At 44.8% G+C, this 25046-nt stretch overlaps 1 protein-coding gene across 1 annotated transcript in view; it reads left to right on the top strand.

Annotated features, from left to right (window-relative positions):
• ARHGAP25 (Rho GTPase activating protein 25) overlaps window positions 1-5356 on the top strand; it is an 81531-nt gene extending 76175 nt beyond the window's left edge. The window contains exons 10-11 of the mRNA XM_012646510.1: window positions 1646-2178; window positions 4523-5356. Of these exons, the coding sequence (XP_012501964.1) occupies window positions 1646-2178; window positions 4523-4730 (741 nt within the window). The 3' untranslated portion in view covers window positions 4731-5356. The remainder of the gene's footprint in view (window positions 1-1645; window positions 2179-4522) is intronic.
• Window positions 5357-25046: the final 19690 nt, after the last annotated feature.

The raw sequence follows: 25046 nt of genomic DNA, 5'->3' as shown, positions 1-25046 counted from the left end.
CTCGAGTCCTCACCATTACATTGCTGGGCAGAATTTCTTATCCACATTTTATGATTGAGGAGTGAGGCTCAGAGAGGTTGACCAGCTGGCCGAAGGTGGCAGCATGTTATAGAGTAGGATTCAGATCTGGTTCTCACTTCGGGCCCAGGTGCTTCTGACTCCAGACAAGGCTGGAAGGAGTGCTTGAGCCCTGATTTTCCGGTGCTATGTGTAGCGCTCACTCTTGCACTCTCTCACTTTCTTTATTTTTTCTTTTTCTTTATAATGTAATTTTAAGATATATAATATATACACATGGTTCAAGAAAATAAAAAAGGTATACATGGAGGGGGTCCTGCTCCCTCCCCATTCTCACCCACCCCAGCCCTCCCTGTCTTTATTAGTTTCTTATTTGTCTTTCCAGTGTTCTTTATGCAAATATAAGAAGACATGAATGTAAATTATTTACCTCCCTGTTTACACAAAATGTAGTAGAATTTCTCTCTCTCTCTTCTTCTCCCTACACACACACACACACACACACACACACACACACCTCTATATATCACATTTTTGTACTTAATGGTATACCCTGAAGACTTTTTCATGTCAATACACAGACAACTCCCTCCCATGACCTAATGTTTTTGGAAGGTGTATGTATAGTGTTCCATTCTGCAGCTGTACCGTAACCTACTCAACCAACCTCTATAGATGAGCAGGTTGTTTTCAGTCCTTTACATTACAAACAAGGCTGCAATGAATAACCTTGACCAGACCTTTTGTACTCGGGCAGATGTATTTCTGGGATAAGTTTCCAGAAGAGGAATTTCTGGGTCAGAGGGTAAATATATTTGAATGTGTCATTTTGATAAAAGTTCTTGGAATTTATGCCATTGTATACTTCCAAAAACAATGCATGAAAGAACTTGTTTCCCTGTGGTTTCGTCAACAGAGAGTGTTGTCAAATTCTGGGGGTTTGCCCATCTGATAGGTGAGAACTGGCATTTCAGTAATTTTAATTTTAACTTGAGTCTCTCATGTTATGAGAGAGGCTGAACATCTTTTCTTATGTGCAAGGGCCAGTTGCATTTTTTCCTCTGTGAACGGTCTGATCTTGTTCTTTGCCCATAATTATACTGGTTGTTGGTTTTGTTCTTCTCAATTTTTATGATCTTTGAATAGTAGGGAGAGTAGCCTATTGTCTGTGATACGTATGCAAATATTTTTGCCAGTTTGTCATTTGTTTTTTGATTTGGCATATGATGATTTGTTTCTTTGTTTTATTTTTGTTCTTTTTAATTTTTGAAGTCACGGGAACTCATGTAGGTTGAATTTTTCCAAACTTTTCTTTGATGGCTTCCAGATTTTGAGTCATAGAAAGGCCTCCTCTTCTAAGGTTATATAATAATCCTAGTTTAGGACTCTTTACCACAAACAAACAATTGATTTTAGTAAGCACTTCATCTCTAGAGCGTGAGTTTCTTTAAGTGCAATATCCGTTTGAGAAAAATGACATGCAGATCATCAATTAATGTGATAAATTAAGACGTGAGCTTCTAATTAAGAGTTTCATAGGTGTACAACCAGGAAACATTTCCTGTCTTACACAGGGTGGGGAGTGAAAGCCCATATCTTATAACATCCATGGCCATTTTTTTCCTAGACAAGTGACTCAGACGCAACCAGCCCCACTGGACAACAGCCGAGTGACAGGCATCTGGAGGACAGCAGCAAAGGCCCCAAGGAAAAGCCAGGAGATTGGAAGATGGAATCTCGAAAAAGGACACAAACGCTCCCTAACCGGAAATGCTTCTTGACATCAGCTTTTCAAGGTGCCAACAGCAGCAAAGTGGAGATCTTTAAAAATGAGTTCTGGTCGCCTTCTTCAGAATCTAAGGCAGGAGAAGGGCACAGGAGAGCAATGTCTCAAGATTTGCGCCACTTTGCTGACTCCCAGCGGACTTCCACCTATGATAATGTCCCTGCCTCGCCAGGGTCCCCTGGGAACGAAGCAGGTGCACTTTCTTCCCAGGCGTGTGACTCCAAGAGAGAGACTCTTGCCAGCCCAAACTCTGAAACTGGGCCTGGAAAACAGAACTCTGGAGAAGAGGAACTTGATTCTTTGCAGAGGATGGTCCAGGAGCTCCGAAAGGAAATAGAAACACAGAAGCAAATGTATGAGGAACAGATTAAAAGGTAAGTCACATACAGAGGAGCACTGGGCAGCACTTGGCTTCCGTCTTTAGAAACAATAAGGATTGTTTTCATCTGCCAAAGAAATCGCATTATAAAACTTCAATTTGGGAAGACGGTAATCTATAGCAGTCAGCCCTACTATGGATAAAGGGAATGATGCGATGGCTAAATTAGTGACTGCTCTATATTTGATTATGTTTATGAAGATTTAAATATCTAGCTTAAGTAGTTTAATCAACAATTTCCAAAACATGGTTCTTTAAAGATGAATATGCTTTCATGCATTTAAAGGAACTTTAAAAATTTTTCATAGAAATGTCATTCATTGATTCTGAAAATATTTCTGGAGCCCCTGCTCTGAGCCAGGCACCCTTCCAGGTTTTAGGGAATAGCACTGAACAAAAGAGAAAAAAGTCTCTGCACGTACAGAGCTTTTATTCTAGTGGGGACAGACAATAAAAAATATATATATAATAAAATATATGTTGTGTCAGCTGGTGGAGAATACTACAGAGAAAAATATGAGTCAAGAGGTTGGAAAGTTCAAGGAGGGGATTCTAATGTCAAATAGGGGGGCCAGGGAAGGCCCCCCTGAGAAAGTAGCATGTAAGGAAAGGCCTGAAGGAGATGCAGGAACAGGTGCACGGCTGGGGGAAGGGCAGGCAGGGTAGAGCAGAATTGCGAGGCCAAGGCCGTGAATAGGGAGCAGGACGAGCAGGGTCCTGCACAGGGAGCGTGGAAGTGGCTGGCGCAGGGGAGAGTAACTGGCAGGAGATGAGGGCAGAGAAATGCAGAAGGCCAGGGTACAGTAGGGTTTCGTCAGCCACCGGAAAGCCTGAGTGAGATGGAAGCTTCTGGACTCTTTCAACCTGACTTATGCTTCATGGGACCACTGGCTGCAGGAGGCAAACAGTGGTGGGAGGCCAGTGGGCAGCCATTGCCACAATCACATGCAAATTCCCTAGATACTTGGATACAATTTGTTCTGTTGGGTAGGTAAAGTATTTTCTTGAAAACTTTTTCACACTAGTAATTGGGCAGCAAATTCTTTTTCATGAGGGAAAACTTCAGTCCAGCCATGCCCATATCAACATTAGTGATGAAGCAGTAAAACATGAATTTGTGGGGCTTTCCTATTTATGGGTAGGGCTTAGGTCATTAAGACTCAGGTACCTGAAAGAAAGACTTCTGTGAGCCTTAATCCAGTGTTCCCTACAGAGGGCTGCTGTCTAGAAGCAAGATGTAGCTCCTTTGTCTAAGAACCTGAAATCAATCATTTGTAGAATTACAAGGCTTCTGTGACATCTTGGCAGTGACCCAAGCAGTCCCAGAGAAGGCTACGTGGCACTGTAACAAAGTATTATTGACAGAGCAGGAAAAGACAGGCCACCACAGAGGTGACTGTTCCTCCTGAATGGCCCAGAATCCACTTGTCAGGGAAGCCTCTCATGCTGGCTCGCAGTCCACAGATTCTACCCCCCCCCACTAGAACCAGTGGTCAGGGTCTAGCACAGTGTCTCACTTGGAATTTCCCCCAGAGCCAGAGGGGTGTGGAAAACTTGGAGAAGAAAACTAGATTTGTAATGAGAGAGTCAGAAGGAATGAGACCAATTTAGCTTTAAGATGAGATAGGCGGGGTAGGCAAGGCTCTGAAGACGGGCCGCTACCTGCAAAATGGGCCAAAGCCTTGAAGATGGAACCCAAGGCATAGGCCCAAATGGGAGCACAAGTCTCCATATGGAAATGGGCAGGCCATCTGGGGAGAAGGGAGGCAGCACCTCACAGAATGAAATTTTGAAGCAAATTTCCAATGACACAATCTCCCCTACAGGCCTAAAATTCCGTCGTTTGCCTTAAAAAGTGTCATATGATATGTACACTCATTTCTAAGGGTTAATTCTGCTCAGCCTGCCGGGGAGGCGCCTGGGACTACATTAGGATTTTGGCCAATAGCAATGAAAAGCCTGGGAATTCAGGAATCCCACAGACCTGCAGATCTTTCACCTAGAGTGGGATTCAGAAGTGAGGGTAGGACTGCCAGGACCACTGTTCCCCAAAGGGCAGTTCCCTTTGCTTCTCTAAATCTCGATGCCCAGGAGGCCCTTCCTAAGAGTGGGTGCTGGCCTGTGCTCTCCACCAAAGCAGGATGAGAAGGCACTCGTGTGCACAGAGGTATGAGGGGTCTGGAATATGGGTGGGGCTGCTACAGTGTCCATCGAGCAGAACTGATACAAGGTGCTGTGGGGGTGAAAATACGTATATTAGACTGGAGGTTGTGAGCCAGGCTGAAGGAAGTGTCTAGAATTAACGCCCTGTCTTTCACTCTTTTCTTTCCTTCCTCTAGCCTTGAGAAGGAAAATTATGATGTCTGGGCTAAGGTGGTGAGGCTCAATGAAGAACTGGAGAAGGAAAAGAAGAAGTTTGCGGCCTTGGAGATCAGCCTCCGCAATGTAGAGCGCTCCAGGGAGGACGTTGAGAGGAGGAACAAGGCCTTGGAAGAAGAAGTCAAGGAATTTGTCAAATCAATGAAGGAACCCAAGGCTGAGGCTTGAGGGTCCCAGGAGCACTGCAGGGACAGCCTGAGAGAGGCCCAACTCTGCTGCCTTTCTTGGTGCTACCTGACAACTGGGAAGCAAAATTACTCTCTAAGAGGGAAACGACATTTTGGGGGAAAACACCACATTTCCCAGTAAATGAATCAATGGAGTTTGCAGGAGGATGAGGGTGAGCATGGACATGTGTGGACATCTGTGACTGAATATTACTGTATTCAAAGGGATTGTGTTATTGCACCGTGGTCTCAGGCAGGATGAGATGGAACCTTCCATGGCTAGATGGCTATGTCCAATAGAGACATTGAAGCAGGCCACATCTCAGGACCCAGGCAAAAGGCTGGCCTCAATAGAGGCTGGGCTGAGGTGTTAGTTCTTTGTTTTCTGTGTGGAATAACTCACCTTGTCAGATAGCCTTGGGGCATCTCTGAGACACAGGACAGAAAAGGATATTCAACTTACGAGTGCTCAACCATGGAGTGCTCTGTTTTGAGAGGCTGCACCTGCTGAAGCCAGAACCCCATTCTGCCACCCCCACCACAATGCACATTCTCCAGGGGTTCTCAAACATTTTTAGACTAAGACACAACAAGCAATAAACTGTATTTATAAAAAGAAAATGGATATAAAATTATATTCAAATAAAGCAAAAAAAAAAAAAAAGCGAGGCTATTGCTAATCCATATAGCACCTTTGTGAGAATTACTAAAAGACACCCCTTCCTGGGGCAGATGCATCCATCTCTGGGGCACGTGGCTTAGTGAGCAGGATACAGGCTGGATTCCAGTCCCCGACTTGCCTTTCAGTGGCCACAATTGTGTATGGACGGCCTGGGAACAAAGGCTTCCTGCTATGCTGTGACCTCCTCAGAGACTAGTCGTGGTGTAGATAGTAGTAGTCATGATAATAATATTTGTTTTTCTGTTTCACCATAATGTAAGTGATTTCACCCTTTAAAGGGACATCAGGCACTATGCAACAGCTGGGAGAGGGGCCTTCCTAGAGGATAGCTGACTATTCCTCCTCTACGTCAACTGGCAGAGGCCCCTGGTCAGGTCCCAAGGCCCTAGGTAGGTTGGTTGACTTGTTTATGTTTTTTGTGTTTTTTTTTACTATTCTAATTAGCTGGTCTCTAAGCTCTCTTGACTGTGTACCCCATCAGTAGGAAACTTTTGTGCATATACCCCCCAATATAAGTATTTATTTATTTATAAATTATATACAGGTACTACTATATTACTACACTGTATATATTGTAAAACATACACAATATAGAAATAGAATAATGATAAGTCAAAAATAAAGATCAGTAGGTGTTCCCAAATATGCTCTCAGCTCTGGAGACCCCTGGCCCAGTTTCCCAGCAGGTATTGCCTGAACTGAGTTTGTATCTTCCATCCCATTTCTCAACACATTTACTTGAAGCCCGTGGCTTAGTTAGTGGTTTGAAATCTGTGGTTGCCACAGTGAGAGTTTAACCTTCCCCAGCACGTGAACCTCTCTGTTCTTCCTTTTTCTCTCTTTGTCTTCTTCACTCTGGTTAGTCCCGTTGCCTGTGGCCATGACTTATTACCCACATTGTGACAGGGACAGACAGGAGGGTCAGTGGTTCTTGATCCTGCTACTCAGGCCTTGCCCTATCAACCCCAGCCCTGGGAGGACCAGATCGATGGGTCCTGTCCCAGGCCTGTTTGCAGAGAAATGAGGGGAAAATTGATCTGGAATACTATTAAGAAAAGCAATAAAATATCTGATTTCCTGGAGTTACTTGTTTTTTAATTACAGAGTAGCAAACATGGAAGCACTTATTGGCCACCTGATTCACGCCTACAGTTCTGCCAGGCGTAGATCCCCATGTTCTCCCACAGATTCCTCACACTGACTCTTTGGGTGCTAAAACAAAGTTGAGAATGGAAGCGGCTGCCATCATGATTCCAAAGGGAACATGCGTCAGAAGGTACAAAGAGGAGGCCTTGAAGTCTGTTTGCTGTGAAGCCCACGTTATTGGACTTTGCTGGGTCTGGGAGCCAGAGCTCAGGCTGAGTCGACGTGCCACGATTGGATCCCCACCTCCTCCTGATCTGGCCATGCCTCTCGTTCTGTCCCTGACACCAGGATTACGAGGCAGCAGAGCAGCTGTTCCAGCTTCAGAAGCACTCGGCAGCCTGGGAGTGTCTGTTCCTCTTCACAATCAAGAGAAGGGTCTGGCTTGCTTAAACTGCTACTGCTTAGTCCTGGTGCCACCCTGTATACAAGAAGAACACAAGAAACAGAGTTGTTCTAGGACCCTCCATCCTCATGAGTCCAACGGAAGGCTAGGGAAGAGGATCTGGGGTCTGATGCTACTATCCTCAATGCCCCCAAGGGGCATGCATGAAATGCATGGCAGGGTAGCTCCAGGCTTCACCTGGACCAAGGGGCCAGTTTCTGGAAGGCAGTACCTGGAGACTGACCTGTCAGGTGTGCTGTTGGACCCTGGAGCTCCCATCCATGGACAGGACTCTACTAAATCTGCCCTTTCCCTGCCACACCCCCACCCCCACCTCTCCCTCACTCCCTCTTCTATCCCTCACAGGCTGAGAACCCAAAAAGGTCTGCCGTGTGCACTTCAAAACCCTTTGCCCTCTTCCCTACCAAGCTCCTTTGCCCTCACAGCCTCAAGCCTAGCATGTATCAGCGCGCTCTTAAGTTTGAGGCAGATGGATGGTTTTCCGATAAGTTTGTGCACCAGATAGGACAATTTGTACTAGGGGCCTGGCTGGGATGATCCCTTCTAGTGGATTTTGGTCAAAGTCTGTGGCCTGGAGAGACCAAGTGTGGCATTCCTAGGACAGGGACTACCACATAGGATGTAAGCAATAAATATTTATTGTTGTTCTATCCAACTTCCTTAAGCTCTGCTCAGAGGCCCATCCCCTCAGAAAAGCATGAAGTAGAGTTCAGAGGCTGCCCAAGTCTGCTGAGAAGGGGAGGAAAAGGAGCACACTGGCATAGCGACCGCTGGCTGAGCTCCACGGGCTTGGGGCCGGAAGATGAGTGTACGCTAACGTCCTGTAAACTTCCACATTCCACCACTTCCTTTGCAGATACCAGCAGTGGTTAGGCCACGTGCTTGCCAGGGAGCTGAGAGAACTTGGAGGCTGCTCCTGCAATTAAAATGGGCTGCATTTACAAGAATCACCTGAAGGCCTTTACCCTGCTGGAGAAAGCTGGGAGGAGGGAGGCCACAAGAATGGAGCTCCAGCTGCCACTCGAGAACCCAGGCTGGCGTTTGGACAGCAGTGCAGAGGCTGGAGCCCAAGGACCTGTGGCTCAGAAGACTTCCCAGGACAACTTCAGACAGGAATGAATGAACGGAGAATCTCAACATACATGTGTAACTGTAACTTCTATTTCTTCTGATACTGGACAATTCTCTTAGTCTCATAGAATAACAGAACTGGAAGCCACTCTTGAATATATCTAATCCAAATAGTTCGTTTAATGGACAGGGAAACTGAGGCCCAGACACATATACTCAATGGCCAGTGCTCATACAGCAATGAGGAAGAGGTTTAAAGGAGTGGCTTTTGAGGGCTCCTTTAACCTACCATTCCATGATTCTTATGATTCTTGGCTTCTTTTCAAGGATTCTTTCCCCAAAGCTGTAACCATGGTATGAAACCCATTGAATGTCAGTTGCCGAGTGCTTCCGGAATACAGAGCTCAAGACCTACCTAATATGATGCCATTTTCACCTGCCTTATATTGCTGATGCTTTTCTAAGACAGTGGCTCTAAGTCTTGGCAGCACAAAGGAATTACCTTAGGAGCTGTTAAGAAAATTATGATGCTCAGATCTTACTCCATGTCAACTGAATCAGAATATTTGGGGTTAAGGCCTAAGAATCAGTATATAAAAGAAAAATTCCCAGCTGATTCTAATATGCCACTGGGCTCGTTAAACAATTCCAGAACTGCTAAGTTTGGCTTCAGTAATGACTAAGGATAATATTAATTCTACCTGCTTCCATTTCCTGTCTCCAGTCAACACAGCTACATTCTCTGGCCCTTTGCACATGCTGGTTTATCATGTGTTGTTTCATTTAGGACAAGGCATGCTTAACAGATAGTGAATGAATTTACGTTATATACCCATTTCACAGATGGAGAAAAGTAAGCCCAAAGATGTTCCAAAAATTCTCAGTATAACTGTAGCTTAGTCATGAACAAATCCAGGGATTTTGAGACTTCCTTAATATTTGGGAATACTCTTTACTTGCTTTAAGGGTTGACTCTACACATAGGCAAAGAAGGTAAAAGTACTCGAGGGCCTGATTTTATTAAAAGAGTCCTCAGAATAGCTCTGATTAAAACCATCTCCTATTCAGACCTGTATTAGATTGAGAAATCCCTACCAGGAACCTTTGGAATATTAACTACAAATGTGATATTTTTGGGAAACAACCATAAGCCTCCATTAAGCATTAATAGCATCTTTTCATTAGTTATCTGATTCCTAGCAGAGAGCTGCGTAATGAGGGAATGAGAGCCTGGCGGGCAAGTTGTGTTGTGGGTGGAGGGATAGACCAAGAGTGTGAATGTCACCAAGGAACAGTGCAGTGCGAGGCCATGGCCACCCGAGATGGGATGAGGGGACAGAGATCAGGCCCTAAAAGGGGCAAAAGGGATTCAGATAGCAGGATGGAGAACGGTCTGCCCCCAGGCACACCTGACACCTGGTCAAAGTTGGTACTTCGACTTCCCTTCTGCTCTCTCCTCTCCCCTTTCTTGGTCCTCCCAGTGGCCGAGGCCCACAGCGTTAAATCTTATCCTGGATCTTTGATCAGTATCAGTACCAACATCATAACAATAACTACCATTACTAAGCAACAAAGACCATTTATTTTCTGGCAGACACTCTGCTAAGCATTTTGTACCTGTCATCTCCGTTAAATCTCGAATCAACTCCTTTCTGATCACAGCCAAACCTATTTTGCTGAGGTCTCGATGCAGCAGAGTCCGGCCCTGAAGTGCATCTGTACTGCTTGTCCAAGGCTATGTTGGCCTCGCCCTCACACAGGGAAGGAGTGCAAGGAACAGAAAAGGGCCACTCAGTAGAGATGGACTAAAACAAAATTTCCAAGAACTTTTTTTTTTTGTAAATAGAGAAGCCTTGTGGGGGTTCAGGTAAGAAGCACTAATTGTGCCTTTTCCAGCTCATCATCAAGGTGGAGAAAGATCTACAGGCAGATGCCTTCCCCACGGCACCAGGTTACACCCCCTGCTTGCCCTGGGGTGGCTGGCAGGCCACATATCTCCAGGTCCTTGTCTGGAGTCAATTCAGGGTCCCATGTCATCAGCTCCACCCTCAAAAGACCTCTTGGGAAAAACTCTGCAGAGACTGAGGTGTCCTTAGAATCTCCGGTTCTCAAGCGGGGCATGCTGGGGAAGTCTGAAGGATGTTCTGCCACGGAGACCTTAAGAGAGAGTCTACATAAAGGACTCTGCATGAAGAGCCTGGTGTTGGTGGGCAGCAAGAGAGTCACGCGTTCCCCATCCCTTCCTCATCTTAAGATGTGTCGTAAGTTAAATACAGGCTCTGGCTCTGTGGGAGTTGATAGCCTAAGACCGCCCGTCCTGACTGGGGGCTTGCAGCTTCTGAGCAGAGGGCATCGGAGTATCTTCAGCCTGTTTCACATGGTCCGCCTGTTTCCAAAGCACTTCTGGTGGGTCAGCCAGCAGAGGAAGAGTCGCCACGTGACGGCTTGGAAACAAGGCCCATCTAAGGATGCACTGACAAGGACTTGCCCTCCGCTGCTTGCGTTTTATCATTGCTGACTTTTGGGTGAGGATATAAAGCGCTATTTCTCATAGAAGTCACTCCTTCCCTGCCTGCAAAAGAGGGCAGCGGTTTGCCTGTCAGTCCCCTTTCAGGGAAAGAGCTGGGTGAGCAGGTGGCCCAGCTGGCCTGGGGATAGACACAGACACAGTCTGTGGGAACTTGAACTGGATCACCAGGAAGCAGGTGATCAGGATTAGGCACTCTGTCTATTTTAGGGCTAGATGTTAACTTCAGTGAACAACCAATCCCAATCACAAAAAAGCCAACACCATACTCTGTAATACTGAGTGTACTCACCTATTGAAATGCTGGTTATTAACCAAAACTAATACCCTCAGAATTCCAGCTATCACCTTCAAGTTTCTCATGTGGGATGTCAGAGCATTGGGCTAATTGTGTGCACATCAATGGTTTGGCTTGCTATTCATGCCCCTTATTTACTCAGTGATAGTCACTCCTGTGTGTATCTGTTACTCTTTCGAAAGTATTAGAATACATTTCAGATTACATTCAGATACATTAGAACACAACTCCCAAGAATTCGAGGGTTATTGGAGAAATGAAATACATGAAAACCATATGATATCCAGCAGTTGCCGTGCCAATCTTGACATAGTTGATCCCTATACACACCTAACCTGCGTAGTTGTGTTGCCAATGTTATTTTTACTTAGCACAAATAGATTGCACCAAGGAAGAGCAAAATGTTACAACACTGATTCTTCCTCCTGCAGTTAAAGGCATTCTGGAAAAGCTACACTTGACTAAACCCATTTTTATTTATTTTATTTTATTTATTTTTACTGTTCTGCCTTGAGTAGACATTTTTTAACATAATTTAATTATTAAGCACTTTCTATTCCTTAAGCATGGTGTTCTCTTCTTTACCTGCAATTTCTTAATTAATTCTCACAGAAAACTATGAGATAATTGATAGTATCATCCCCATTTTACAGATAGGGAAACTGAGGCTTAGAGAGGTTAAATAATTTACCCAGGTTCATGCTGAGTGCCCTATTTCTAAGAGACTATTTTTTTTATTTTATTTTTTCATTTACTTTTGAAATTCAGTATGTATTTTATAATTAATTGGTGCATTTAAAGTGGAACATCTTACAAATTAATGGCTACTTAGAACTAAGAAAATATAATAAGTGACAGAAGCGAGCATTGAAACACCTACTTGAATCTATCACTGGATCACCCGATCACAATGGCTTGAGTGCCAAAGGAAACATTCGGCCTGTGTCTGAGTAATGACCATAAAAATAATAACTAGCCCACATTTGAACAGAGGAGGATGACACATAGTGTTCCTACATATTTGATAGTATTTCCTCTATTAGAGCCACTAACCAGTTTGGTCAGTTCGATGAAATTGATGTATTTATTCTTTGTAGAAAATTGTCAGTTAAACCTGGCATCATTTAGAAAGCCTCAGGCTTTTCATTTCTCCAGTGAGGGTTTTTGCACGGCATATCTAAACAGTCAAGAGCTGAGATGTCAGTATACCCACACGTGGGTCTCTGACAATCACGGAAGTCTGCGTGTGCGGGGCTACGGCTTCTCCCGTGCTTGCAAGGAGAGTCAGTTGCCTTGGCTCCTGTCTGACTGGGGAGAGACCCTCCATACGTGTTTTTGGTAATGACAGCATGTATCTAGCGTGAGATTTTCTGATCTCTGATAATCTTCTTGTATTCCTTATAGAAGTCTTTCCCAAAGCTTGTCCTCGGAAAGCTTTTCTTTACATAGTATACTCTTCAAACAATGGATTCCATGCTCAAATAAGTTTGTGAAGTCCTGCACCCCCTTAAACATTGAAAGGCAGGGCAGCCACGTCATATTTGTAGCCTGATTCTTAAGTCTGTAAGATGAAAAATGCCCTGTTGTCAAAATTACCCTTGAAAATCAACAAGAATTGCTTAAAAGGACCATAATTTATAGCTCTATGTACATGCTGGTCACTGATGTATAACTATAAAGCAAGGTAAATGATGAGACCAAGAGTATGGACCACTGAGTCGGTCCTAGTGATGGGTATTTTCTTTTCCTGGCATCTCCATTTAAATTGTTATTTTTATTTTTTCATCTGGTGTGCAGTTTGATTTATAGAATTTAAATCCATATTTGAAATTAAAAGTAATAATTATTATAATATTAATAATAATAATCACTAACATATATTGGGAGCTGACTCTTCTAAGCACTTTATTTGTATGAACTGAGTTAACCCTACAAAAACCCCCAAGGCTAGATACTATATTCCCTTTTCACAGCAAAGTAACTTGCTTCTGCTTTTGCTTTGATAATGCAGTGACTCTGCAAACTATCCTGCACCCAGAGGAAAACATTTTTCTGACAGATTCTGGGGTTGGGAATGGAGCTAGGGCAGATTTAGGGCAAAGTTAAAACTTCAAAAAAATCTCCAGGAATTGGGTGACTTTCTTGCTCATCTGGCTTTTTGGCAAATTAATGTGTTTTCACATATGAATAGCCAAGCTCAGCCAACTTGAAACATAGAGATTTACTGGAAACCACAGTGAAATGAGGAGAGAGACAAGAGCATAATTGAAGTTCATACCTGATAGGAAAAGAAAGAAGACCAGGCAAGGCAGAGGCACTTCCCAGAGCACCCAACTGAAGGGCACAGCCCGCAGTGAGGTAGGGTGGCCCAGAGGTTAGAAACCCCACAGAGAGGGTCAGAGAGAGACTGAAGGCAGAGGGAGCATGCCATTCAGAACCCCACAGGGATGAGGGCCTCTGTGTGCCAGGTACAGTTGTACCACTAGACAGGAGGCCATTCCAGGCCAGCCTGCACTGCCCTCTCCACACCATGCACCCTGACGGCTCGCCCGGAGGAGCAGTCAGCTGGCTAAGCCAGTGCCTGCAGGGCTACATCGGCCCAGGGGGAGCAGTTTTCAGTTCACACCCAGGAGCCCTGCAGGCGGCTGGATGACTCTCTCATAGATGTCCCAGTAGAGCAGCAATGACAGTGTAGCACACCAAGAATGAAGAATTTCAGACACGCCACAGTTATTAATAGTAACTAGGTAAAAACTCAGAGACAAGAGGGGATTAGGGGATTCTTAGCTCTCCAGACATTTTCCAAGAAAGCAGATCTTAAGATAGCTCTTGATTGGTAAATGGAGCCATGACAACGATGATGATGATGATGATTACTTAGTAAATAAGATTTTTTTGTAGATAAAAAAGTCAACATCAAAAAGATTTAGTAATGCAGAGAACCAGTAGGCTGCAAATTTAGAAGTACAGACTTCCAATTCTAAAACAACTTCCTTTCTCCAGTCTAGGTGGTGGGTGATGTTGATTAAGTTAAACACGGGCGTTACTTCGGAAGAACTGCTCCAACTTTTTAATTATTAGTCTACTTCAAAATGTACTATACGTGTAATAGAACTATCACACTACTCTCTGCTCATAAACCTTCGCCTGCCAACAGCACACGCTCAGACACCTTCACTGGGTATGGTGAGTTCTTAGAGAATGATCAGTCCAGGGCCCATTTGTGGGACCTGTGCCCCGACCACATGCACATCTGCTGCACCCTTTGTCCCCGCGGGAGCTGCCCTGTTAGCTCAGCATGTCCCTTGGCCCAGGCTTTCCTTTCTTCCCTTAGAGGTCCAGGACAAATGCCATGACAATGCTGTAGCAGGAGCCAGCACCAGCTGCTTCACAGGGTGTCTCTTCTGTGCACATTTTTGTGCCATTATCTGACCAGCAGTGTGTCAGTCACGGTCATGCTGTGAGACACCACTGTCCTCGCCTGTAAAGCTGGGGTAAAAGTGAAACCTGACCTACTCCTGCACAAGACGGTCTTTAGGACAAAATAGGCCAGTATGTTTGAAAGGACTGTCCTGCACCCGTGTTTGCTGTGGGCAGGAGGGTTTGGGTGTATTGCACTTCCCAACCCCTGCAGTGTGGAGTTGCCCTGAAAGCAGGCTTTCCACTCCATTTCCCCATTGGCGTGCTGCTCTCACGGTGAGACCTGCCACCAGGCAGTCATCTCCCGGCAGGGCACAGATTCTTCCCAGCTCCTCTGCGTATATGGGGCCCAAGTATGAGGGCCCGTGCCACAGTGAGAGCATCTGGGCCTCTCACGCAGCCTGAGAAAATGGGCTGTGGCTGCACATAAAGCCATGGTGGGAAGTTTCGGGTCCTTGACCCAACGTGCACATGATGAGCTTCCGGTGCAGCACTGACAGGCCTGCGGCAGCTTGAAGTCCTGCACCCTCCATTTTGCTTTTCAGGGCCCATGCTCACACCAGAGCACTTGGTGCAGAGAAAACACCTGGAAGAGATGCAGAAGCCAGACTTACGCCTTCAGCCAGAAGCCTAGTGTGCCAGGACATACAGGTGGAGTGACCCTAAAGCGTTTAGAAAGCAGTCTTCCTAAAAAAAACACAATTTTCCTCCAAAGTGTTCTTTAAAAGCCTTTTGAAAGCCATTGTTTCAAAACAGTCCAAGGTGGTGAACAATTAATATCTGCCATTTCCATAGAGACTGTGGAGGAAGAATTACCTGAATTGGAATCCCAGTTCTACTCTCTTTCATGGGATCATTTTAAATTCTGCATCATCATTAAAATTGTCATAAAAACTCCCAACATTGGTGTATTAGTTTTCTAGGGCTGCCATAACAAAGCGTCATAGACTGGGTGGCTTAAGCAACAGAAAGTTATTTTCTCACAATTCTGAAGGTTAGAAGTCCAAGATCAAGGTGTGGGCAGGATTGCTTTCTTCTGAGGCCTCTCTCCTCGGCTCGTAGCCGGCCTACTTCTTGTGTCTTCACCTGGTCTTCCCTCTGTGTTCATCTGACTCCTGATCCCTTCTTTATAAGGATACCAGCCATACCGGATTCAGGCCACTAATGAGACAATGACCTTTTACCTTAATTACCTCTTCAAAGGCTCCGTGTCCAAATACAGTCACATTCTGAGGTTGGGGTTTGGACATCAACATCTGGAGGGATGCAATTTGGCTCATGATACTTGGTAACCATTTTAGTACTGTTAGTTCTCCAAAGAAGAGGGACCCCCATCTTTTAGAATTTCCTCTGCACATCAGGAAAAGTCTTAATATCTTCATAAGTAAAACCACAGGTTGTTGTTTCATTTTGTTTTAAATCTTTTCCCACAGGAGAAGAATAAGATCAGAACTCTAATGTCTTGCTGACCCACAGATGTCATGAGAAAGGCCCTGGATGGCGGTCAGGAAGCCTGGCTTTTAATTGTAATATTCAGCATTTTTGATTATGAGATTTTTTATTAAGCTACTTGTATTAATAATATTTTTATTAGTTTGGTGTGATGAGGCATATGTAGCCTGACCCAGGAACCCTGAATGCCTGATTCGACACTCACCCAGCTCTTACTGTGACAGGTTTGTAGGCATATGCTGGACAACCACGCTCTTCATTACTGTAAATATTCTGCCCCGAACTAGTATGATCCTTCAGGGACCTGGACTGGACCTCAAGGTAGTACAGGGGCCCCTTGCACGTGGGCTTGAGGTGGATCTGCCACCTACACTAGGCAGGCTGAGTGGCCTCCCTCCCCCTTTCATGTTGGGCTCCCCCAATCTCAAACACCATCTTCACCCCTGGGGTAGAGCTGTTCTAAGTCACTCACTCCGGACCTCCCCAGCTGCCTTACCTGTCTCCCTGATGGTGGGAGAGAGGGATAGTATAACTATGTGTGTGTGTGTGTGTGTGTGTGTGTGTGTGTGTGTAAAAATTACATCATTTGATTCTGAACAATCCTCAGAAAAAGAAAGTAGGAGGGGGAAGAGGAAAGAAGGTGGTAGGAATGCGCTAACTTTAAACGTCCCTTCTACTGACTGAGGCTTTTGGGGTCAACAATGAAGAGACCTTTCTAAAGGCCTAGAGGCATTCACTGCTCCCCAAAAGTCCACAGAAAACTGCCAGTGTTTGGAGAAATGTCCCCATAAAGGTGGAGAGGGCATTTTTGGATGTTTCTGGTAGCCCACAGGCTATTAAACCCAATGTAAGAGAAGAAAAGCTGAGAAATGTTGGTGGCCCACTCCTGCCACTAGTGGGCACTCTAGGTTCATGCCTCTCCATCAGCCCAAGGATGGGCTAGAATAGAGGGTGAGGATATTTTGATGGGGCCTGGAGCTAGGAGGAAGAGGATGAGTCAAAATTTAAATGCAAATCAAAACCACAATGAGATATCACCTAACCCCAGTGAGATTAGCCTCTATCAAAAAATCCCAAAACAACGTATGCTGGCAAGGATGTGGAGACACAGGAACACTCTTATACTGCTGGTGAGACTGCAAATTAGTGCAACTCTGTGGAAAAGAATTTGGAGATATCTCAAAGAGCTAAAAATAGAAATACCATTCGACCCAGCAATAGCACTATTAGGCATGTACCCAAAAAAGCAAAAGACATTCTATAATAAAGACATCTGCACCCGAATGTTTATGGCAGCACAATTCACTATTGCAAGGATGCGGAAACAACCCAAGTGCCCGTCAATTCATGAGTGGATTATTAAAATATGGTATATGTATACAATGGATTACTCAATTATAAAGAAACGACAGTGATCTGGCACCTCTTATATTTTCCTGGATAGAGCTTGAGCCCGTCCTCCAAAGTGAGGTATCACAAGAACAGAAGAATGGGCTCCACATGTACTCGCCATCAAATTGGCACTTACTGATCAACACTATGGTGCTTACATGGTAGTAATAGTCTCCAGGGATTAGGGGGTTGGGAGTGGGTAAACTCACAACTAATGGACACGGTGAGTGTTGTAGCGGGGGGGAAAAGGCACACTCCAAATCATGGTTTGGGTGTAGCAAAGTCATAACATGTAACCAAAATGTTTGTACCCCCATAATATCCTGAAATAAATAAAGACATAAAAACAAAACAAAACAAAAAAAAACCTCTCCCCTACAATGTTATCTTTTGGGAGTCCTCTTATTCCACGCAGCTAGTTTGGCAAAAGAAGCCTGGAGCCTTCCCCCATCTCTTCAATCCCTTAAACATTGTGAGTTTGAAAAACAGGGATCTAGAGATGAAGGCTGGGGCCCAGGAGGCCAGACAGCTCACTTCTTGATTGCAGGCTTCAGTCTGCCTTGGACATGGACAAAAGGCACCCATCCTAAAGGACCCAGGGGCTCAGCCTGACCTTACTCCCAGGATTTGTAGCAAAAGCCTTGTTGAAACAATGAAGTGCTCTTTCTTGGAGAGCCCCCTCTAAATATCTTCCCTGAAATCCAGGGGGAACGAGAGGAAGCTTATATAGGATATGGGCATCCTCCTCCCCAGCCAGATCTACCTCATTAAGATGAACGTTGTTATTTTTAATTTGACAATTCTGTACATGACAGTTTTTTTCCCATCCAAGTCATTATTTTAGGGAGGGTGATGCTGAGTACAATTGGATGTTTGCTTCTGCCAAAGGAAATACCTGCTGAGAACGAAATGAGGATAGATTCTTCCCTCAGGCCTGAGAACAAGACCCATCTGGCAACACCGTGGCTTAACTTCACTGCATTTATCATAGTTTGTGATAATGCATTTATTGGTAAGATTATTTTATTAATGTTGGTCTCATCCACTAACCCGTAAGGCTCCTGGAGCACAGATGGTGTCTGTCTGCTTCACTGCATTAGACCCCATGCTTTGCAGAGTTCTTGGCACGCAGTAATTGACTAGTCTGGTGGTTTCCAAACTGTGTGCCGAGGCACCCCACACCAGAAATTAAAGCACACTCACAAGGGCACCGTGATAATTTATGTTTTTGAGGAAAACACAGTGATCTTTAATATCCTGGAAGCCAGAGGTGACTATAAGCTTGAGGTAGTTCAGAGCTTCAACATTAGTTTGCCTGATTCCTTTCAATTACATCAAGTCTTTTGAAGCTGGGCTTTTGGTTGTTGCTGTAGCAAAATGCTGTAGCACAAAAGTCAGTGTGGAACAGCAAATGAGGGTGGCAGAGTCCCATCTGATTTCCAGGTTTGAGAAACCATGCAGTACCCAACAAAAGCACATATTCCATCAGTAATTGTGGTTTATTTACAAATTAAATAAAAATTAGTATTGGCTTTCTTTCAATTTATGTGTATTTTTTTTCCTAACAGCTACTAAGCTATTAAGACATAAATGCTTACTAAATTGCTTGGACTTTACTAAACAAAAGGCACAGTTAGGTATTTCTTTTGTCCCAGGAGCACCAGGAAAGGCTTACTAGGAAACTAAAGACACTGTGAACTGAGAAGGTTTGGGAACTTTGGACCTAGTCAATAGTTCTGAGCCCACGTCGGCCACTCTGTACTTCTCTCGTCTCTGTATAGTATTGAAGACAGAGTGGAGAAATCAGAACTTTTTTTTAAAGAGAGGAATTCTTGTATTTTAATTCTATCTTTTGAAACACCTCCCAGCAGTAACTTTTCCTACCTCCAATCTTTTACATTCTGCCCTCACTGGAGTCGCAAAATCGCTTTCTCCACCCTCACCCTAGAGGATCTGCAGATCCACGTGTTTAACCTTCATTTTCCAACCACTTCTCTTTGCCATCTCTTCCTCAGCTTCTCCGTCTAACTTCTCTCACTTTGTCCTATCCTAGTAGCTCCCTTTTATCTGGTTCTCTTTCTTTGCCCCTCATCCAACTTTGCATCACAGAAGACTAGTAACCCAGCAGTCCAGAGAGAACCCAGAAAGCAGGCCCTTGAAGTGAGATTCCTTCCCCAGTCTTAAAGGCAAAGTCACCTGCCTTCTTCCAGTCTTAGTTTCTTCCCCCAAAGTGGACTAATGATGGTAATGACCTGATTCAGTTAAGAGTGCTCGCAAATAATAGCACACTCAGCCAAGAGAGACCTGGACAATGAAGACAGGTAATTCTCTCTCCTAATGAGAGGCCTAGAGAGAGGGGTACAGATGTGACAGGGCAGCTCCACATCATCTAACAGGTTTGGGCTCTTCCCTGGCTTCCCCGCCTGCACCTTGTCAGCCTTGTGGCTGGTCTCATGCTGGTCACCTCACATTTCTAAGATGACTCCTTCAGCTCCAGGCCACTTGACCACATTCAAAGTCAAGGAGTAGGGGGCAAATGCCTTTCTCCTGCTGAGGCACTGTCCTTTCATCTGGAAAAGGAAGCAGCCCCAGGAAACTTGACCTGGCTTCCCGTTGCTCGGAACACAGGCACGGGGCCACCCTTGCTGGGAAAGCAGCTGAGGATGCGCGTACCGGGCAAAGCGGGCGAAACACTGTGGTCTGCTCAGATCGGTCATGAGCCACGCCAGTTTAGGGAGTGGACTAAATTGGGGTTCTCTTAGCAAAGAAGCATGAATAAACAGAGATCTGTTTTTACCCACTTCATGATGTTGTCATGAAGATTAGATGAGGTGACACCCTTGGAACACTGCCTGGCACTTAGTAAGGGCTTAGTAAGTGTGAGCTACTATTTTTTATTTTTATCTTAATCATTTTTGATCCTGTCTCATCACCCCTTGCTGTAGCAGCCTGGAGTCTTATGTGTAGCTATTCCAAGTTCACTCTTAGGTGTATGCACCTGTGCTCTAAGCAACGCAGACACTCCTTCCCCACTGACCAGCCTTAAAGGCAAGGTCACTTGCCTTCCTCAAATCTTTTTTAATAGTTTCTTCTTTGTTTATGCTACATAATTTTTATGGGTGAAGCTGCAGTGGTGGATGAGATCCACAGGCAGGACATGGGGCCCAGAGCATGGAAGGAGAGTTAGGGATTTGGGAACATTCTTTAACCAAATAGAACTTGGAGATGGCTGGTGACACTCGAAAGGATTTTTGGACAGTCTTGTGGTCTGGAGACTGTGATACTACAGAGAGTCTGCATCAATCTCTTGGCTGCATGGTTTTCCCAAAGCAGTCCAAGAACAGGAGTGAAGAAAGCAGGAAGTAATGTAAATCCAGGTTTGGAGCCTTGGCTTGTGGGTGAGCTGAAAGGACAAGGAGACGAGGAGACTTGAGAATACAAGCCCGAGAGTGGATGGACTGATGGATGGTAGGTCCATGGCAGATAGACAAGGGAGTGGAACTTGGAGGGGCTGGTAAATTAGGCCAAAATGAAGGGAATGGTCAAAGGACCTGGTGCCTTTTTAAGTCCAAGAACTGGTACAGTCAGCAAGAGTGAGAAAGAGAGAGCTAGGAAGATAGAACCCCGGCTGAGTGTCCAGAGGGATGGACCAACTGGAATCCCTTATGAAATGAGGGCAGAATAAACCTATTCCTGTCCGCCTGTGCCACACGTCACAGTCTACCTTGTTTGACATCTGTATTTCTATAAAATTGTTCACAAGTTTCTATATTTAGCAAGATTTTCAAATCCCCACGTATTTCCTTCACATTTTCACTGATGTGTTCTATCTCCCGAAGCATCCCCAGCCCAGCCACGACTCACGGTGCTGGAACTCCTGCCTCCTCTGGGACGCTCGGGGGTGAATCTGCCACTGGAGCTGCACAATTCCAGTGCCCTCACCCACGTCTCCCACTGAGGCTGCCACAGCCGCTGCCACTTTGTCGTGCCGACCCAGAGGCCACAGGGACAGTGGCCACTTACTGAGAGAGTGGATTCCGTAGGGGTCTCTACCTCAGGGGCTTGGGTAGAGACAGGTAGTTGACTGCAGACAGGACAGCCTTCTGGTGGTGACTAGCAGACCAGGGCCACCTTCCAGTTTCCCATTCGGGTCTTCATCTGTGACTTTTCTCCCACCTCCACATTCATAGTTCTACCTGCCGGGCACAGGCACCACAGGGGTGGGCAGCTCATGCTCAGTGTCTTCACACTGAAACCCTTGCTTTTCCCCTTCAGCCATCCTCCCCTCCTTCCCCATTCTTAGTTAGTCATCATGTGGCCGTTCCACCAGCCACCCGGGCTAGAAAACACTGAATCATCTAGTGTTCTCTACGCCCTGCTCCCTGTTCCTATCACATCCATTTCCTCACCAAACTCAGGCAATCCTATCTCTGAAACTACCTCTTGAACTATCCTCTCCCATCTCAAGCACTTATACTCCCTCAAACCAGGCCTTTTTATCAACATCCTTAAGGGACTTCTTCCCTCTAGCTCTCAACAAGGAAATAGGGCAACTCTGGGAACCAGTGACCCTGGTGGAAGAAGATGGACAAATACCCTGAGTCACAGCAAGTCACCTCTGGATCGGAAGAGTCAGTGACATGTAGCCATTTCAGCTCCGGGAAGCAGGGTAGCCAAGATACTTTCTAGTAACTGGTGGGAAGTGAGCCGCTCGTGTTCCTGCAGGCTGAGCACCACTGTTTACAGAATACAGCACAATCAGCCAGGTAGCTCCGATCGGTACTATGATTAGCTCAGGAAATTAAATTGTTTCAATTAAATGCTATGTATTGAGTACAAACCATGTTCCAGGTCCTGGCCAAAGCAATAGGGCAATCAGACAATGAGGGAGACCAACATGGGCCAAGCCTCCAGAAGGCAGTTTGTAGTCCGTCTGGGAAGACAGACATTAACGCAGAGTGTTGAATGTTACAAAGAAGGGCAGGGTCCAGTGGAGCATAGACCTCGAAGCCTTAACCTTATCACTTCCCCAGGGGTTCAGGGAAGCCTGCCCTGGGGAAGTGATAAGAACGGATAAGAAAAGATTCTGCAGGGAATACCCACAATAGGTGAGAAGGGGAGGAATGGGAATTGTGTTTCAGAGAGAGAAACAAAAGATCCAATTTCCTTACTCATCCTACTTCAAAATACACTGGACCTTAGAAAGATTTTCATGTGACCACAGTGTAACTGCTTCTTAGAGATCCTTGGTTTTAGCACCACCATGGTTTTTTCAAATATTTCTGCTGATACATCTCTAATGGCAGAAAAGCCAATTGCAAACTGAAGTCTTTGATGAAATAGCACATTTTAGTTTTAACACTCATGTATTCCTACATTCAACAAATATTTATTGATTACCTGCTATGCCAGGCACTGTTCTAGGAGCTGGGGATACAGCAGCCTGGGCGATATGAAAATTGTTTAGTGCCGCCAGCCTTAGTGTAAAACTGAAGCTCTAGGAAGATGCCTCAAGTTGTATCCTGTAACTTTCGTGCACCTTGTGCATATGGCCAATCCAGGGGAGCACATGGACCCCAATTTCAAGAACCCTGGAGTAAGTAGTGGAAAGGGTTATGGTTTGGGAGTTCTCAACTCAATCCTGCACTGAAAGCACTTTCTGATCTCAGAAGTTCATTTAGCCTCTCTAGCTTCAGCCTCCATGTGGAAAATAAGAGGGTTGAACTATTAAAAAATATATGACTTCTGAAGCCATTTCCAGCCCTACAAATGTACAGTTTTGTACACTTACAGCTTGGAAGAGACCCTAAAATTATCTTGCCAATTATCCATTAAACCCTCAAATTGGTCATTAGTAGAATCTTGAGGAAAGAGGAGCAAGTGTCGGGACCACTTAGGAAGAAAAATGAGAAACCAAGAAGGCCCACTGGAGACTGTTTATTCAGAGACTCACAAACACACAGAAGCTTTGCCATGAGGTCCCCTTCCTTTATCTCTGCGGTGCTGATGGAATATACACATCTGTCAGAATTCTTCCCCAGCATCTGCAAGTCAGCTGGAAGCCAAGTCACATATAGATTCACAATTAACCCAAGAAATAAGTGCCTTTGCTGCCTTATCTTCCTACCACCCTCATTTCTCCAGTTATGTGAAAGCCAAAGTCCTCTGGAGCTAAGGGGGAGGTTCCGCAAGGAGCAGAATGCACGAATGTTAAGCCAACTCTTTCTTTCTGGAGGTGGAGAGGAAAGAAGACATGACTTTGGCGTGAACTCCAAATTCAGAAGAGGCAGCACTCCTCCAAGATTCACCTCAAAAGCTTTTCAAATGCTTACTGTGGAAAAGTCTTGTCAAGGATGGTCTCTTACTTTTAATTGGAATTTCCTTCTCAGCGGTCACTGGAAAATTACAAATCTTGGGAATTTCATTTTGGCCTGTTTCTGTGGAACTTTCCTTGCCAAAGGAGACTGTATCAGACAAATCATATTTAACAACGTGTGTGGTCCAACCCTCCGAATTTCTGGTGTGCCACTTCTGTTGGCCTTGGGGGAATTTCTTCGCCTTCACTGGGAATAGACACCAGGGAGCTCCCCGAGAGCTCTTTGCTGAAGCCAGGCAGGGTTATGAGATGAGGCCTCCCCCTTTTATAACCAACAACTCATGTGTACACATAAAGAAAGATAAAATCAGCTCCATGCCCAGTCTTATGAGAAAAAAATAGAAAAATCTCACAGAGAAGGGTGAACATAACATCAAAGGTGGCCGAGGGTTTCAGTGAAGCTTCCTGTCTTCCCTTAGTAATGCTATTAGCTAACATGTTTTGCTGCCTTACCCAATGACACACACTGTTCCAAGTACTTTGAATGCGTCAACATATTTAATCCCCAAAATAAGTCTGTAAAGCTGATGCTTTTATTCTTTTTGCTTGGCAAATGAGGGAACTCAGGCATAGAGAAGTGAAGTAACTTTCCAAAGCAACGCAGCCATAAGTTTCAAAGCTGAAATTCAAAGCCAGACAGGCTGGCTCCAGCATCCAGGGTTTTACCCACTGAGCCACACTGCCCCATCAGGAGCAGGGAGGAGGCGGGGCTGACTGAGGGACAAGTGCATGGCCATCTATAGTTCTCCGAAGCTTGGTGGGCTAAGGAGACCTTAGTGCAGGGGTGGGGAACATTTTCATGTTGGAAGGTGACATAAATTTAGCTGTAATCAATAAGGCTACACTTAGGAAACTTCAAGAAGATATACTTAAAAATCTGTATTATTTTGTAAAAATCTAACTACTATGTACTAATAACTTCAAAAAATGAAAACTATTTGTTAATTTTAAAGTTAACATTTCAGTGACTACGTTGTGTCTGCTTTTTGTTGGAAAGCATTTGAATATTTGCCTGCAGCATGGAGGTCCACAGTTTCAGTTGATCCTCTAGATGGGTATCAGTCATTTGTGACCTTAATGGCATCTTGATTTGGGTTAGGTAGGAGAATGTATTAATATATTCACAGCAAAAAGTGGTTGAAAAGCGAGAAAGCATTTTTCCAACATGTTGCCGAAGGTGTGGGTATTCTACTGCATTTTTCCATATTTCAATTGGATCTTTCTTAGCATCAAACAATGATTTTAAAATGTCATCTACTGAGAGCTCAATCAATTCTATCGTAATTCTTTAGATGCCTTGGTGATACCAACCAGGTGAGGCTGAAATGCTAATTTGAGTGTGATGTCATGATTCTCAAAGTCAGTGAATCTTTCATTGTATTCTCCAATTAATAGGTCTATAACAGCTGTGCATTCTTCAAATGATTCGCATTTATCATCCTGCTCATCAATGACCCTTGCTAACTGGGGAAAATGTTCATCTGAAATTTCCTTTTGAAGAAAAAGAAGTGTTTTGAAGAAAAGTTAGGTCTTTTTGAAATGCTTGGATT

The sequence above is a fragment of the Propithecus coquereli genome, unplaced genomic scaffold (genome assembly GCF_000956105.1).
Source record: "Propithecus coquereli isolate 6110/MARCELLA unplaced genomic scaffold, Pcoq_1.0 Scaffold243, whole genome shotgun sequence".
Classification (NCBI taxonomy): Eukaryota; Metazoa; Chordata; class Mammalia; order Primates; family Indriidae; genus Propithecus; species Propithecus coquereli.
This window is presented reverse-complemented; position numbering and strand designations above follow the sequence as displayed.